At 35.5% G+C, this 15,262-nt stretch overlaps 1 protein-coding gene across 1 annotated transcript in view; it reads right to left on the reverse strand.

Moving 5' to 3' along the window:
• Window positions 1-15,262, reverse strand: part of LRP1B (LDL receptor related protein 1B) — a 632,825-nt gene that overhangs the window by 120,448 nt on the left and 497,115 nt on the right. Inside the window, exons 42-45 of the mRNA XM_053947419.1 lie at window positions 10,749-10,938; window positions 8,649-8,853; window positions 3,274-3,466; window positions 1,990-2,115 (exon numbers count right to left, since the gene is read on the reverse strand). Of these exons, the coding sequence (XP_053803394.1) occupies window positions 1,990-2,115; window positions 3,274-3,466; window positions 8,649-8,853; window positions 10,749-10,938 (714 nt within the window). The remainder of the gene's footprint in view (window positions 1-1,989; window positions 2,116-3,273; window positions 3,467-8,648; window positions 8,854-10,748; window positions 10,939-15,262) is intronic.

Below are 15,262 nucleotides of genomic sequence, written 5' to 3' on the forward strand. Positions count from 1 at the left end.
AAAAATAAACCACATTAACATGTAATTTTTAAAAGCTTTTATAAGTACTGAAAATGAGAAAATATGCTGGCTGCATTTCAATTTTGACCTACATGAATTTTGAATTTACGGTTTTGAGTACAAAACAGTAAAACACACCATGGCATCAGAACTTAAAAGCTTCTACAAAGAGAACCTGTAAAAGAAAATACATTGACAAATATCCATGAAGGAACATGTAGTGGAACTATTCACAAGCACTCATTCTGATAAGAACTTTGGAACTACTTTGCTCAGCTTCCTTCTACTGACCCATGCCTTCCCAACCCCCAGCTTGAGTGATACAGCCTAAACCCCAAGGCACAAAAGCTGCTGCTTCCATTTTACTTTTTTTCTTTTATTCACAGAAACCCTCCCCTTCTCATCTAGTGGATGTTTTATGTATTATTTTAGAAGACAACCAGGTGCATGTTTAAAATTTTTCCTCTTTTACTTAAAAAACAAAAACATTTCACAAATTAGACACAACAATTTGGTCATGAACTTCAGGATAAGTCATACATCTGCTTCATGAGCATGGTTCTAAGAAAAATATCAATGTGAAAAGAAACAAGGAGCATTTAGGACAACTCAAGAAGAAGAAAATGGGGAAATTATATCCAATTGTTATGCTTCTTTCTTGTTTCCATTATAATCACTTCAGCACAAATTCAGGAAGAACCAATGTCTGCTATATGCAATAGCCAAGCCAATATAAATTGAAAATATTTCTTGATTTGATTGAAACATGAAGAAAAAGTGCTGAAAACAGATTCTGAACAAGGTGAGATCTGGTCTTGAATATGATTTATTTAGTCCTTTACATTTGAAGTATTTTTATCTATTTTCCCTCCATTCTCTAGCATTGTATTGAGAATAATTATCAATTACATTTGTAGTTCATCTAGTTCAGCATCTTAGACTGCAATCTTTAGAAAAAATGAAAATAATAAAAGTATATATAGTATAACCTGCCCTCAGTTTGAGTCTAACTGGACACCCTTGTAGAGATTGCTTCAAACTCCATCTTGCAGAAACAAAGAATTTTAAATGCCTTTCAAATGGTTTCTTTGATGGCATGTAAGTAGTCAGAGTAGTCATTACCCATATCATCATCACTCCCTCTTAGAATTTCACTGAAGCTTTGTCTCAAGACTCTTGACTGGCAGTAAGTTATACAGTCTAATTACACTGTGAAAGGACAGTTAATTCCTTTTCTCAGCTGGAATTGCTAACTTTCAATTTTATTGAGTATCACTTGCAATTCTGTTATGAAGAAAGGAACTTTTGATCTCAAAGCTAAACTCTAGTCTGTCTTGTCTCCATCCTTTATGTGCTACTCTACCCCATCATTTAATGTCTTTTTTTTTTTCCTGATAGCTGAGATCAACATTTCCTACAAACACTCTACAGAATAATTTAGAAGATTAAATCTTATTTCATGTCCTAGATGACAATTTAAACATGATTTTATGTAAGAGCAATTTTAAAAGTTGTGATGTATTTGGAAAATAGAAATGCCATATAATTATAAAATAAATTGTTAGGCATGTGAATTAATCTGCTGAACCTCTCTCACTTCCACTGCCAATCACAGGTTTGACAACACAGAGATAGGTGAGAAAGTGCTTTAATTAAGGTTCAACTTCAGTAGCTTATCCCACATAACTCTGGGGAAGGATACACACAGACATTTCTATATCAGCAGTAATTGTGATAAATACGTAAAAATCCTATTAATAAGAAACAGTATCCCACTACCATAATAGGAGTTTAAGGAGAGTATGAACACTTTTTAACCCCCCAAAGGACTTACAAGACAAAAGAGTTAAAAGCCTGGTTTGTGCTGAATTGCCAGATCAATTTTTACAGTATACCGAAGAAATTAAATTAATGGCTTGGGCCAACTGTCCTATGAAAGCCAAGTGCCTCACAGCACAGAAAAGCATTGTGTCAGCCATCATTACTTACTCACACATCTGTTATCATCTATCAGGACTCTGTCCCCTCTGCACGAGCAGTTCACTCGTCCATCAGGCGTCAGAAGGCACAAATCATGGCAGCCTCCATTCATTTGTGCACAGGGAGATAACTCACCTGGAAGACAAACAACAAGAGATGAACTCTTATTTTATTAAATTTGCTTCAATGGCCAATGTCTTTGAGAGAGCAGAAGTCACCATATCTCAAATTCATGGGCAATTGATTCAGGTTTTATCAGTCAGATGAAAATGTCAACATCCCTCAGATGCTGGCATGCTAAAGATAAACAAACACCTGAAAAATAATAATTTTAAAAACCTGCAACTTTCAAAACTGCAGAAATTTGACAGGAAAGTATTTAGCTGCTATCCACTGAGCTCTGCGCCCATAGCAGAACATTCTGAATAATGCTTATTTACTTGGTGCCCTGGGTTGTAAGATATGTGTGTATTCTATTTGACATCTGTCAGAGGTGGGGCAGTTATCTCCTGTTAGCTGGGCAGTTTTCTTTATCACTTCCACAAACCAATCCTCCCTCCAGGAGATCTCTTCTGTTCACGGGCCAGTGAGTGTCCCTGCATGAGGTGATAAAGTTCCATCATCCCATTGAGAGATGCTCTGCCCAGGGGGAGGAGCCAAACATTCCTACCTGGGTACAATCTGAGACTTTAAACAACAGAGACAGCCTTTTTCCACTGCATTCCCAGAGGAGCAGCTTTCTTTCACTGGATTCCCAGAGGAAGATCAGGCCCATCTCCACCACCACTGGACCTTCAGAGGAAAACTTTACCCTTCTCCAGGATCCCTGCTCCAACAGAGCCACAGCTGGCACTGCAGGAGAGCTGAGCCACCATTTCAATTGGACTGCTACCAACACCCTGACCCAAAGGGTGTCAGGTCATGTTTTGAATCTGTCAGTGTTTTTTTTTTTTTTTTTTTTTTTTTTTTTGTTTGTACTATTGCATTTGTATTTAAATTTTCCTATTAAAGAACTGTTATCCTATTCCCATATCTTTTCCTGAGAGCCCCTTAATTTCAAAATTATAGTAATTTGGAGGGAGGGGGTTTACATTTTCCATTTCAAGGAAGGCTCCTGCCTTCCTTAGCAGACACCTGTCTTTTCAAACAAAGACACATGGGAAAAGTTTATACCCCATCTTTTCTTAATGAAAGAATTTATGAAACACCATATAAACTTTTAACTCAGCTAAAACTAAGTAAAATCCCTGAAATGAATGATGTTGGCATTAAGAAAACTGCTTTGTAGCTTACAGCTGTTGGTGTCGTTGGCAACAGCGATGATTCCCATGGGCTGGTGCGGGATGTCAGAGCGCAGAACTTTGGTGTCTCCCCCCGTGTATTTGCTGGAACGCAGGATGGCTCTCCTCACTCCATCTGACCAGAAGATGTACTCGTCATACACAGCCAGGCTGAGGAAAGTGCCTGGGCCAGACTTGACAATGACCTAAAATGCAAAAGTGAAGAAAAGGAACAGGAGAGGAAGTGCTGTCACTGAATGAGAAGATTTTAAAGTGCAAACTGTGACTCCCATCACGTTAGGCAAAACACTTAATACTTTTATACCTTCAGCACCTGGGGAAATGAGATAACAGCACTTAAAATATGTTAAAAGGATGCCACAGGCATCCAAATTTCAGAAAACCAGGCATCTGTTCCTTAATTAAAAAAACCACAGTTTATCTAAATGTGCCTGTAAAAATACCTACTCAACACTTTACCTGCTTAATAGCTCCAAAAGAAGAGAGAGGAGGTTCTTTCAGCATGGCTGAAAGTCTAAAGATTCAGTCTTAGGAACCAAAGTTTTTCAGTCTTTAGGCAATGAAGTGCTTTAGAACTGAGAAACTTGACCCTAGACAATAAATGTTTCATGTTTCCCAAGTCAGAAAAAAAATCTCACCACAGTAATAACTAATTTAAAACCTAGAAGGAAAAATGAATTGAAGGTCACTATATAATAAAATAAAATTAAAAAAAAATCTAGAAATACAATGAATTTGATCCTAATCCAAACCACGCCTCCTGTAAAATATTTGTATATGTTCTTTCTTTCCATATATCAGAATTAAAAAATTCACATGAACAGTTTCCCTTCTGAAGAATCTGATGAATTTATACCAGAGTTTTAGTTGAAAGTTTAATTTCGGCTGAACAGAATTACTGGAAGGGGGTTAACATTTCTCCATTAGATAATGGACATAAAAAATACTCTTACTATTTTTATTGAATTGTTCTAGGTTTCTACGTGAAAAAATAGTAAGCTATGTATAAAGTGGGAACAGTTCTCACCCAGGTTATGAAAAAAAACAAAAAACAACACCCTAGTGTCTATGTGCTACTTATCATAGGGAAATTGGGATAAAACTAGAAAAATAATATCCCTCAACATATCTACTTAGATCACCATGGTTTTCCATCTGCTTTGTGTGCTTTATCCCCTTTCCCAGAGGGAGTTTATAACAACAATGAGATTTCATGGAAATCTCCATGAATCAGCAATCCTTTGTGCTTGCAAGGGGATGCTGTGTGACAGCTCTTTAAAAAAGGCTGGAATGAGAACGGAGTAGTAATAGTCAATCCCATATTTAATTATTAAAAAAATCATTGTGGGTGTGTAGGAAGTCTTTCTCTCCATATAACAAACGCACCTACTATACAGGACATCCAAATTTCATTTTGTGAAACAAAAGCTCCCAGTTTTGATATTGCAGCTATGCCTTGGAGACTAAGAAGGTGCCCCAGTTCTGCAGGATTCAATACCAAGGGATGCTCCAAGTTTCTTCCCACCTGTGCCATTTCAGGGTATCTCAACAACCTGCTAACCTAAATAATTCTTGTCCTGTGCACAGCAGCATTCCTGTCCATGTTTAAATTCACTGATACAGACAGAATGTCAAAATTGCTTACATTAATCAGATAATTATAACAAATTCTACTTCACTATGCACATCATGTATTGTTGCATATTTTAAAGAGAGTTGGACAGTAAATCATTTTACCCAGGAAAGATTTTTTTCCCCATGATAAGTATCCCAAAAAAACAACTTTTCTCTACCCAACATTTTTCCAGAATGAAAAGTATTAAAAGATAAACGGGAATAAATTAATGGGGAAAGATTTCTTCTCTAACTGTGCAAATTTCCAGTAAGACACTTTTTATAATACACTCTTAAAAGCTTGCAATATTTATATTCAGACATTTCAGGGGGGGAAAAAATAAAAATCATTAATGTTTCTAAAAGATCTTTATGAAATCTGGCCATGCAGATTTTGCAGCCCCATATTCTTCTCTGTGATAGTGTGATACTGTCCCAGTTGGAACAATTCTATTGTTAAAACCAGGACTAAAGCGCTGCCCTGCTCAGGTTTTTGTGCTGCGGAGCACTGTCCTAATTTATCTCAGATTCTAACAATGGAATGTAAATTCACCACAGAGCTGATCATTGCTGTTCGGCCTTGGGAGAGCTGAGGTCCAAATACAGTGTCACAAAACCAAATGGTTTTTTTCACTATTGCTCATTGTATTTCATTTCCTGGGGTCACTGTATTATGTCACAGCCCTATACAAGGACACTGGTTTTATTCAAGCAACCAAAATAAAGACTTCATATTTCTATCAGCTTTTGGCCACCTTTACAACCCTTTGAAATTCTAACTTATATAATAACACTGACAGTTGTGACAATTTTTTATTTCTATTTTTTAATTTCTATTTTTTTAAAGCTAAATTTATACTAAAACTTGCAACAACCCAAGTACAATTTTAAAACTTTAAGGAATCATGAAAAGACATCCCTACCATCCCTTCCATCTGCAAGAGTGGAAGTCAGACACATCCAAGAGCACATCCCATGTTTTAATAGTAAATGATATCAAAGCTCAGTTACAGAAGATATTTCAAGCCCTAAATAACAGATGAAAATTTTTCTCTGGTTTCTCTGGTTTTTCATAAATGCACAGCCAAACCTAAAGCTTGCACTTCTGCTGTGGACTGAAGCTATCTAATAAAATGTAATTGAATAAAACAGAAGTTGAACACCAACTGTGGAACTTCTTGAATTGCGTTAATACAGAAATTCAATAGAATAAAAACAAACACCCTAGAAACTGGAAGTTACAATTACTGGCAGGTTGCATTTACATGAAGGTTACAATTACCAGAAACACCTCTAAACTCATATTTATTTTAACAATCACGCCTATAGGTCTTCAAAATTATAACTGAGAGTACAAAAATTCCACTTGGATATTAAAAAAATAACTGTTTACAGGAAGTTATTGATGTTTCTAGTTTTTCACATGTAAAATATCACAAAATACTTAACACTGAAGAAGAAAAGGAAAAAGAAATCAAAGTAGCTCATGATTTATTAGAAAAATAAGTCCAAAACTTGAAATCAGCTTTATTTGCTGTTGGCTCTGTTTCTTTGTTCAAAAAAAAAAAAAAAAAAAGTTGTAATTAAAGCACTAAGCAGCTAAAACCAGGTGTGGCCATAATATAAAATCCAAGTAAAGGCAGGAGAAAAAATGGAAGAAAATGGGAAAGATTAATGGAAAAAAAAAAAAAGAAAAAAAAAAAAAACCCCACACTTCTATTCTTAAACTAAAAGATCTGACAGAATAGAACAAAAAATGTTAAAAATCCAACCCCATAAAAACTTTATATTTTCTAAGCAATAAGGAACAACAGTAACAAAAAATCTTCCAAACTTGAAAGAGTATTCTTGAAACCAAATACTGGTATTAAAATATCAGCTCAACAAAAAAATCAATAAACCCTTACAATCCACTTTAAAGAGTCAGTTCAATATTGCTAAATGATTTTCTCCTAATTCATTGTACTAGATTATTGTGGTGAGCAGAATGAAGAAAGAAGCTGCTATCTGGAAGGAAATTCATTACATTACCATTAGCCTTTCATGTTCTGCTACCCAATTTCTACCCTTGTTAACCTAACTGGAACCAGAGAGCAATGAAGCAGAGATACTGGGGATAGGGAAATTTGATTTTTGATGGGTGGTTCAGGACTGAACACCCCGAAGAATCTGAGAGAAGAGTGGACCAATCATAACCTGCATTGATGTCAGAGAAATCCAAGATCTCATCCAGACGGACAGCACATGGGCAAAGTAAAACAGCTGCTCTGGAAATATTTTTCACTAGGTTAATAATAGAGTTAACAGGCTGGATTCTGGCATTGCTTGTGCCAGTAAAAATGCATCTACAGCATGATCAGCCACTCTGCTGAAGTGCTGCTAGAGGCCAAGCAGCCTGCTGGGCTTTTCCTTCTGCCGTAACAATCCTCATCTAAGTAATGCAGGAAGAGTGAGAACCCAGATCAGTGCTTGTGACAACAGAATCAACTGATTATCCCACAACAGGTATTGGTGTAACACACAGAGCTCCCAAAAACCCTTCAGAAGAGAGTGCTGGACTCAGATTACTGTGTACATGAGGTTTTTTTTTTACTGCAATGGAGAAGAAGAGGTAAATTGTCAGAAAGCCAAACCAAGAGGCAAGGCATTCAGAAAAATTTGAAGTTTCAATGTTGAAAAATCACTGAGAAAACTCAATGATCATTTTCTTCTTGCTGCTGCAAAATGAAAGTCAAAGACCTGATCAATAAAGTAGTATTTCAGTAATGGTTTCTGTAACTAAGTGGCATCATGTCCTACTTCATGTCTGTGATGCCTATTGTGTGCCTTATGCAAAGATAAACTATTTAATCACAATCTACTAATTACTTTGTATTTCTGTTTTGTGTTAACAAGTATATAGTCAGAGAGTGAAAACTTCAGATTCCATTTGGTTTCTGATACAGTTACTGCATCTGAAAGCATTAGTGAGCTGTGGTCAATGTTTATAGAAGGAAAACAAAAGGAAAAAGGAAAAGCACATGCCTGTCCATGCTGACTGTATTTCAGTTCTGCTCTTACAAGCTTGGCTCTCTTATTTCATTATGAAAAAAAATATTTGCCTAAAAATAGTGTGTGGAACTTCTGGATAGGATTCCAAAAAGCCATATAATTTTCATTTAAGATGAAAAAATATTTCAAAGCTCATATATTGCATATGAAGCAGTTTTAAAAAGTTAATAGTTATCAAAGGGGGATGATGCACACTCTCTTGTAAAGCTGGGAATTGAATACAAGCCAGAACATGCCCTTCATTCATTATATCCTGAACTTTGGGAGGTACAAAATCCCTGAAATGAAGATTTCATGAAATATGAGAAATGTAGGGCTAAAGATGTAACAAATCCACAAGCACAGATCAACTGCCTTCAGCACATTCCTAGTAAACGATCTGTTTGAGCTGAACCTAAAAGAGTGTTCAAGGACCAAAGTATATAACGATGAAAGACTAATGGAGAGCAGTTCAATATCTGAAAATGTATAGTTAGAAAATATTAGAAATAAGATTTGAGTAACACTTAAACATTACACAAAAGAAATTCGGAGCAAATTGAGCATTATTTGTGTTTCAATAGAGTTAAAAGTCTAATATACAACTAACACTAGGAGAAAATTAGGCAATTATTAATCTTTCTGTAAAAATTTCACTTTGAAGATGTCAATGAATGTAAACAAACCTACAATGAGTATGCACAGGATTTTTGTTTTACTTACATATCTTTGTGATCCATCGTATTCACACCTCTCAATTTTTCCCAAGCTGCCATCTGAAAAGTAAAGTTTCTCTGCCCTGTGATCAATGGTGAGTCCATTTGGTGTCAGGATATCAGTGCTAATGATAACTTGGGCATTTTTGCCTGAGAGGGTGGATCTCATGATGCTCGGGAGCTGCTCATTCCAGTTAGTCCAAAACATTAAGCTGTATTAAAATCAAAATAACAAACAAAACCATAAGATACATTTTATAATTTAATTCTCTATGAAATGAGCAACAGAAAAAAAAAATCCAAATGCCTTCATAAACAACTCTGAATGACATCTATAAATAATTGTGATAATCAATAGTAAATAAGAAAATGCAACAGCCTATAAATAAATTATATATATAAATTATAGCAGTTTTGTAGTTCATTAATTTGTATAGGAGTACAATTTTCTTCTCTTACAGATCTGTTCAATCCTGATCTTGTCTCTATACTAATTTACCATTAGAGAGAGATACAAGCTGTGTAATGATATAAACTTAATTCAGCTAATGTGTGTATTAGTAATATTTAACAGTGAAATTAATCTGCAGCTTCTCCCATGTTAGAGCTGTAATAGAGACCCAAGGACTGATGTGCAGAGAGCTGATAATGGGAAGAAAAGGACCTTAATGTGCTCTACAGGAGGCTCAGTCAGCCCCTTGTTGCTGTTAACAATGACAGAAAATGTTATGGACCAGGCTGCTGATGGAATTCTAATCCATGGACTGACAGAACCTGCCCCTCCTCTCACTGCAATCTCCATCAGAGCTTTGGGGTTTATTGGTGGTACCTTGGTAATTGCATTTTACAGTGCAGCATAAACTCTTGATTGCATTAACGGGATATGAAATCACACATGGAAATATGCTCCAGTATTCATGCAGCTTTGTACACTCAGCTAACACAACTTAAAAATAGAATTTAATATGGCAGAAATGTTCCCCAACTTCCCCAAAAGACAGAGACAGTTACAAGAAGTAGAAAAAAGCAGGCTGTCTTTCTCCTAGAATTAATGGAGAAAATTTAAAGTACCTCAAATGTGTAAGACACTGAAGTAAAAATAAAAATCCTGTCACTAATACAGTACTTTTGAGAGTGGCAGGAAGGAACTAAATTAGACTTTGCATGATTTTGTCCATTGTTACATACAACACTGATTTCTGTGATAAACACATGGGCCTCTATGCTGCACACAAGAAACTCAGACTTCTTTTTGTAAGTGCTTAAATTAATTTTGGATTTTTTTTTTTTTAACTTAAGCAGTAAGAGTGATGATGCCTTGTGAAGGCTGACCTTGGCCTGACCTCAGCCTAGAAGGCTGAGCTAAAAAATAAACTAGGGATTTATTAGGAGGCCTCAAAGGATCCACTTTGGACAGCACAAGAGCCCAGCCAGGGCTACACCCAAGATGAACCAAAATGGTCACAAAATGGGCAACCAGTGACGGGGTCTCACACTTTTACAAGTTTTGGCCCATTTGTATATTGGAATTAATTGTCCAGTTCCAGCTTTAGCCCATGAAGTCCCATCCTTCTTGTTTTTCTCTCTTCAGTCTACGTTGTTTATGCTACTAGGCCTGAGATTTGGATCATTTGTCCTTGGTCCCCAGCTGGAGAAGGAATTGTTTTGTCTCCCTGCTCTGTGAAGAGAGCTCACCATCCCTTAAAACAAAGCTCAGAACTACACACTAAAGCAGCACAGAATCTGAAAAACATAAAAGCTAAAACCTGAGGCATCTGTGACACATCTGAGGAAATGACCACTCAATAATTTGTGTTTAGCTCACTCTTAAGAAAAGCAGCTTGAACTTTTTTTTTACATTCCATGAAAATGCAATGATTATTTGATCTGAAGCATAAGAACATATAAAATATTGAATCTTACTTCTGCAACTTCTTTATAAGAGCAAGACAACAAAAGATACCAACAATAAAACATGTTAACATTTGCCTCCTAAACGGAGAAATCTAATCAACCTTTGTAGGGTTCAGCAACATTGGCTGACTGAAAGAAATGTTGCTTGACACCAGGCAAGAATTAGGATTTGCAGGAGAGATGTAAGACCTACTTTTGGCACTCATCCAGGGCCAGCACGTGGGGATGGTCGTCCTCAGCCATGGTGATGACGGCCTCGCGGTTGAACGCCCCGCGGCGCCGCTGGTCCACGCTGTGCCTGGTGATGGAGGACGTGGTGGAGCTGGTCCAGTACAGAGTGTCCCAAGCTCTGTGATAAGCCAGGCCCTCCACCGACCCGACATCTGCAAGATACGGTGACAGAGCAAATCAAACTCCTGCTAACGGGCTTGTTTTGTTCTTCCTCAGAGCTTATCCTGAAGACTCACAGGGTTCAGTTATTTCAGCTGATTGTTATTTTTATCATTTCTTCTGTTTATTTTTATTGTAATCAAAATCTTATAATTATCATGAATTTAAATGAAAACAACATAGAGGGCAAGACCACTGTTAATAACACTTTACTATATTTATCAATTCTAACAATCATTAAACTGGTATTACCACTACAGAATCCCCAGATAACACTTCAGAAATAACAGACATTCATTCAAGACAATAATTATTTAGTCTCATCTTCAAATATCATTTAAACCAGGTCTTGGCATTTTTTCAATAGTTACTTGTATTATTTAGTGCCATCTCTCAATGTATTACAGCACTGACATGCTGTACTAATAGGGATCAAAGTACCCTGTTGTTAACAACAGTATTGGCTTTTGCTAAACACCTGAAAATTACTGGAAAAATACCAACTCTGAAGGCCTCAGCATCAATATGTAATTTTAATAAGCCATGATACCACACTCATTCATTCAACACAAAAAACTGTAAGCTAGGAAAAAAAATGTCCTGAAAAGATAAATTGTATTTAATCCCAATATATAAAAGTGACATACTGTGAGAAATAGGAATAATTATTTCCTTCCACTATTTGTGAATTACTACAGAAATATGTATGTTGATAACGTCACTTGTTATTTTGCCAGAAACAAATATTTTTAGACCAGAAGGTTCATGCAGCTTATTAATGAGCTGCAGAAGGCAAAAATCTAGAAATATCATTAGGATTATATTATGTTGGCTATTACAATTTAGCTGGCTGAAAGATGTAATTTTTACTGTGCAGTTCATATATACAGAACAAAAAGTCCCAACAAGAGGTTGATCACTTTAAAGGGTAAATACTGAATCTAAATTTCAAGGCAAATAAATCAAAACTATGAGGCCAATAATGATGTATCGGTTTTCTGTATTTTTGTTGTTAAAGCATTTGGCCATCTTCTGATGTCACATTTTGTGACATATCTGTGTAGAAGTAACAATGACTTGTATTCAAGAAGAAACAACAGAAAAATGAATGAGATGACACTCTTTAAAGGGAGGTGAATATGTGTAAAAAATTGTTTCCCCACTTATGAAACAGTATTTATGAAACAGTATTTATGAAACAAACCCCACCTTCAGTTCATCTACAAGTAACTCAAAATATTGAAATATAGTGAAGGTTTTAGAAATCATTCTACTGAAATTCAAAGATAATAAGTTCTTTCAAATATCGTAATAGAGATTTCCCTTAAAATTATATGCTGAATCCAAATTCAAAACTACATACAATTCCCTAAACTAAAACAAATGTTCTTAGATATATGATTTAACTATTAGGTTTCTCTGTGCAGAATCACAACTTGGTCTCAATGGTCCTTGTGGGTCCCTTCCGACTCGGATATTCTGTGATTCTATTAAAAAATGACAGAGGTATTGACATTTTCTGACCAATTCTACACTGCATTTGTAATGAACAAACCATCAAACAAAGCTATTTATTGCTCTTTGTTTGTAAGATGACCGAAAAATAAAAAATCATTTTCCTGGTGTAACCCCTTGAATTTCTATCAATTTTAGCTTTCTTTCCTGTCTGAGTCTGTCAAGAAATTTGAGAGCAAACTGGTTACAGAACACAGTCCAAAACTTTTCTGTAGCAGACAAAAAGTAATTATGTTGTTCCTGTCACAGCGAGATGTGATCAACTAAAACACAACTACAGAGATGAAAGTGCTCTTCAATACCAGATTTCTTGTTTTATGAGTAATTTCTGTACTAAAGAAGAAAAACTCAATTTTCCCACGGGTATCAGAAAGCCAAGTTCCCCCTTCTTACAACATGTCTAAGGCCTGTGAATAGTGACAGAAGGTGATTTCATTGCAAGTTACTGTTTATAATATGGTAATTTCTAAATCTTTAGACAATAACTACATGGAAGGTAATAGCATGTATGGAGACAAGCAAATATTTAGCACACATGAAAAATGTGTTAATAAATTATCTAAAATATGCAGTTTTGCAGAAAAACCTTTGTCATACAAATTGTTACATACATAATTGAAAAAGAAAAACTCAGAGTAAAAAAGTATGCTCTTACAAAAAAAGAAAAAATAATCAGAGGAATTCAATTGCTACAAGACAAGAAACAAAATAATTAAAAAGAAAACTAACTTCTTCAAACACACACCAAGTTCATTTTCTTAACTCCACCAAGAGCATTAATTCTGAAGGATTTACACCAGGCACACACTTTTATTTGCTAATAAACTTTTAGTTTTATCGTGTTCTGTACTTATGGAATTGACAACTCAACCAATATAGAAGTGACTCATTTAATAGCTTTAGAAATCTATAAATAAGGTGGTTTTAAAGTCAAGGGCAGAAGATTTAGAGAGTGATACAACTTTTAGATAAATTCTTACAATGGATAACACAAGTAACTTTGTTCTTGCTACCATGTGGTGTGTGCTGGATATGCCAGCAGTGCATTTTTTTGCCAATTTATATGTTTCTAGATTAAATGTGTTTGTTTATTGGGTTTTTGTTTGTTTTTGTTTCGGGTTTTGTTTGTTTGTTTAGCTGTCAACGACTCCCCAAATTCCTGTAAATCATTTTATCAGTGATAAACAGTTACCAAGGACAGATTTATCCTAGAAATGGTCCTTTAGGCTTTAGGCTGCTCCTTAAAACATTTCAGCAACTTTATATTTCTAAGGACAGGACACTGGAGAAGATTCTTAAGCAGTGTTATATCAGTACCGATTTGCATGGATATTATTTTATATTTACTGATTTCATACTCCTTTAAAGAATATTCTAGAGCACTTTTTTCCTTAAATTTAATTTATCATTATATACTCAGCTACTAGAAAATACATCAGAAATATGTACTCATTGTCTCTGATGCTACAGTTGGGGGATTTAGTCCCAAGGTTGAAAATTAGCATTTGTTTACCCTAAGCTTCATATTTCTGCAGCATCATGTAATATTCTGAATTGGTAAAGCATAAAGAAACTGGAAATGAAAAGAATCCCATTTGTTTCACTGACATATTGAATTAAAACACTGATGGCATTAGATGCCTATAGCACTGATTAAATTTATTCTAGCCGTGAAGCAACAGTTTATGATTTTCGCATGAATAGCATACTTAAATGAAAAGAACATTAATACAATATGATATTAATATACAAATACTCACATTATTCACCTGCCACTGACATTCCGAATTAAGTCAGTAATGGGGTGTATAACTGATTAAATATCTACACATGAGAATGCAACAGCCTATGATTTACAAAGGCAATGCCAGAGTGATCACATCATTACGTTGCCAAATGCCATCTATCACTTTTACTGAAGTTAACGAAGATAGATTGCATCCCACAGATGAGATGCAGCCTATAAATATTGCCATGCTGATCTTCATCTGACTTTCTCGGGGAACAGACAAGTAACAAATCAATAACTGAAGAACTCAGAATATGCTCCCGTATTAATACAACCAGAAAATAAAAATACAAAAGGGCAAAGTTTAAATTATCCAATAATAGTTGAGTTTGGTTATATATATATATATATATATATGTATATATACACACACACTAGTTCTCCATTTCCTAGATTTTTATCTCTTATCTTCTGTTTTGAAACCATCTAGAAAATGTACAGTCAAAACTTTTCCAGTTGCACCACTTCAATTACCTTGTTCCTTTAATTTCCTATTTCGACCAACTCCTTTTATTTAACAATGATGCCAAGCAAGAACAACTGTCAACACCATCAATTTTTTTAACACTGAAAAGCCATCAAAGTAATAAAAATGAGCATAAACAGCACTTTGCTATCAGAACATTGGCCACGGCTTTAACGATCAGTATTCATTCTCTGACTCAGTTTTGCAATTTCCTTTTCAGGATTCAGCCTGTGGATTGTTCCAGCAGGCTGGTCGCAGGAGGGGGCCGTGGTTTCTGTCACTCTGTTTGTGTAGGATTATGGTGACAGGTAACAGGTGGTCACTGTTTGATCTGGGGTGAAAGAAAAGCCTTGGGAGCAACAAGGCACCTGAAGGAAAGTGTTTATTTTCACATCTCTCACTGACTGCACAATCAGACCTTCACATAATTCTCACCCTCACTTTGCTCCTCGAGTACCAGAAAGCCTTTTGCTAAACAATAGTTCTAAAACAGAACTAAGTTTATTATAACTGCAATAACCAATTATGACATTCTTCTATTTAGCCT

This window comes from Vidua chalybeata, chromosome 7, assembly GCF_026979565.1.
Source record: "Vidua chalybeata isolate OUT-0048 chromosome 7, bVidCha1 merged haplotype, whole genome shotgun sequence".
NCBI lineage: Eukaryota > Metazoa > Chordata > Aves > Passeriformes > Viduidae > Vidua > Vidua chalybeata.